At 37.9% G+C, this 3,025-nt stretch overlaps 1 protein-coding gene across 1 annotated transcript; it reads left to right on the top strand.

Annotated features, from left to right (window-relative positions):
* Nucleotides 1-870: 870 nt before the first annotated feature.
* LOC112189961 (60S ribosomal protein L18a-like protein) lies at nt 871-2,672 on the top strand (the record flags this gene model as incomplete). Its single annotated transcript, XM_024329368.2, has 3 exons — nt 871-1,111; nt 1,198-1,273; nt 1,765-2,672. Coding segments are annotated over 3 exons (465 nt in total), but the record flags the coding sequence as incomplete, so codon positions are not given.
* Between the last annotated feature and the right edge of the window lie 353 nt (nt 2,673-3,025).

A 3,025-nucleotide genomic window follows, 5' to 3' on the forward strand; every position in this document is an offset into this window, starting at 1 on the left:
CACCATAAAACATTACAATCTCTCCATCAAGCGGTTGGTTTCTCCGAATTCATTTTCCACTTCATGGTTGCTTTAGAATGAACTTAAACAATTTAAATGCAATGTACAAGTCATATAACTTTAGGAATAAAATTGGTATATTCCAATGTGTTTGTAATTAAAATTAATTTTTTTTATCTTATGTCCACGCACATCCATCGATGGAATATATACAAACGTGATGTGAAAAAATAAGCACGTTTCGTGGTTGCCACGCCATCGGTCAACCAATAAAACATATAAGTGACTACGGTTGACCAATCCGATCGGATTCAAAAATATGGTGAAATTGGCTAAATTTTTTACCACACTCATAATTTATTGTAATAAACTCATCCAACGGTCGGTTTCTCATTTTCTTTGAATTGCTATATGTAGCTCTTTGGAGTGTATGATGTATAAATATAGATTTATAAAAAATTAGTGTCTTTAAAAATTTATTTATCAACAAATTAGTATCTATATATAAATATAGATTTTTTTGGTACAATATAGTTATATAGATTGTTATCTTTGGTTGTATTTGATCATTATCCATTGAATTTCCAAAGCTTGATTAAAAAAATATATATACTTGTGTCTTTAAATATTTATTTATAAATAAAGCCCGCAAGGCCCGGCCCAAAAAAGCCCGCAAGGCTAAACCTGGCCCGGCCCGAAAAAGCCCGCAAGGCCCGCTTTATATGGACGGGCTTGGATCCTTTGATTTTTAATAAAGCCCGGCCCGGCCCGGCCCGCAATTATTTAAAAATATAGCAAGGCCCGGCCCAAGCCCGCTATGAATTTGCCGGGCCGGGCCGGGCCCGGCCGGTTGACGACCCCTATGAATAAAGTGCTAGGCCTAATCTTTATGACGCGAATTCCAAGACCCGAGGACTTGCCGCCGACCACCAGAGCCAGCAGTACTACGACACCTTCCAAGGCGTCGCCAACTACCCCCCTCCGCAGCCACCGTCCGAGCCGGTAGTTGGTTTCCCTACGCCAGTCCCTCCTCTCGGCTCCTCCTGCCGGCCTCCTCTACCTCCCCAACGCCACCATCACCACCACCACCAGGGATACCAAACTGTCACCGGTAACGATCTCAATCGATGATCCGTAGCTCGTTTGTTTTCCAATTTCAATTTCGAGCTTAAGATTTTTGGTTTGATCTTTGTTCAGGTTATGTTGTTGTTGAGGGAAGGCCTGTGAGGGAACGAAGGCTTCCGTGCTGTGGTCTTGGAAGCGGCTGGTTATTGTGAGTTGATTCACTTTCACTCTTATTTCTCAGTTTTTTACTTTTTATTGTTTGTTTGTGCCATTCTGTGTTTTAGGGCACTGAAATTTGTGTATAAATAAACCCTAAAGAATTAAGATTGATGGTTTTGGGGATCAAACTAAGCAAAAATGTTTTCCGGTATGAATTGTGTTGTTTGTGCAAATCATAGTGATCACTTTCGAGCTGAAAGAGATTAATCGAATGGACAACTCTGTGCTTACAGAGTTACAGGAGCAGAGTTATTTCTTCAAACAAGTTTGTTGCAATTTAAAGAGTTGTGCTAGTTTTTAAATCAGATAGTATGATATCTTCAGACCAAGAAAAAAGAAGGGATCATGATATCTGATATGAAAGACATCGTAGATTATTCATTATGAACTTCGATTGTATATTTGACTTTGAATGCATATTTCAATTAGCATATTCTGGCTGGCTGTAACTGACAGAATACAATTTCACTGTCTCTGAAGGTTTATAATGGGGTTCTTTCTTGGTGGCATCCCCTGGTATATTGGAACTTTTATTTTACTTTGTGTGAGGGTGGACTACAGAGAAAAACCTGGATATGTTGCATGCACATTAGCAGTAAGTTTTCCTTCATTTCATTTTACGTGCTAACTGCTAAGTAATGTTTTCTAATCAAATATATCCCTGTATATTTATAACTGTGATTATTTTGTAATGATGGATTTCCAGAAGCAGTTTTCTTTGTTGTTTGCGTTTCCTCATAAGTACAGTTCCATGTTCATGAATTGGCAAATAGCTTCGATCTTCACGTTCTTGAATTTTGCCACCAAGGTTACAGAGTGGCTGTATGCGTATCTAGTTTTTGTTGATATTCTATTCAAACTCAGGATAAGCTTAATGATATAAGGGAATTTTGCATATATTATAGAAACTGGCATTTTGGATTAGAACATAGTGTTGATTATGATTGTTTGGAAAGTTTGTGTTCCAGTCAAGTTTGTTGTAGCGTGCAATTTGCCTGAACTTCTGGTAGTCCTTTAAAATTTGTGTGCTTGCAATATATATTGCAGCTGTATCTGTTCTGCCTGTTTGAAGCTACATACCATTTTAGGGATTTGTTTAATTAGTTCATGGCACCATATTCATATAATAGGACTGTTTAAACCTATCACGCAATGTGCACATCTTGCTACTTATGAGCCTTGTTAGTCGTAAGGGTAATTCTAGGTGCATGTCTGAGGTTTCCTGTTCTCCTCATGTCTGTTTGTGAAAGTAGAAAATGCGGTTGGAGGCATGCAGCCCGTTTTTCTTTAGCTTATCCTGTATTCATCCCTTATCCAGTACTTAATGTTTTCGTTTGTGAAAGTTGAGTGTATTCGTCTTTCTTGGTTTCTCTAAAGTGAGGTTTTTATACATTTCGTGCCCTAACATGGAGCTATATACTTCATTTTCAGTTAATTATTGCAGTGCTAGCTATCACTCTTGGCGTTACAAAGCGAACTCACAACTGGTGAGGATAATATGGACAACAAGCTTGATTCTCTGTTTGTACCTAGAATAGAAGCAGTTGGATGGCTATTGTTAAATTATACATATTGGTTTTTCTGTTGTTGCAAATTCTTGACAGAGTATTGGGTGTTTTGTATCTATAAATATGGTTTTCTGTTTCTCCAAACTTGAAAGCAACATTCACAGTATACTAACTTGGTTAGGAAAATTAATACGAAAGGAAGGGAGGGAAGCAATGTATATATATGCAACAAT

The sequence above is a fragment of the Rosa chinensis genome, chromosome 2 (assembly GCF_002994745.2).
Source record: "Rosa chinensis cultivar Old Blush chromosome 2, RchiOBHm-V2, whole genome shotgun sequence".
Taxonomy (NCBI): domain Eukaryota; kingdom Viridiplantae; phylum Streptophyta; class Magnoliopsida; order Rosales; family Rosaceae; genus Rosa; species Rosa chinensis.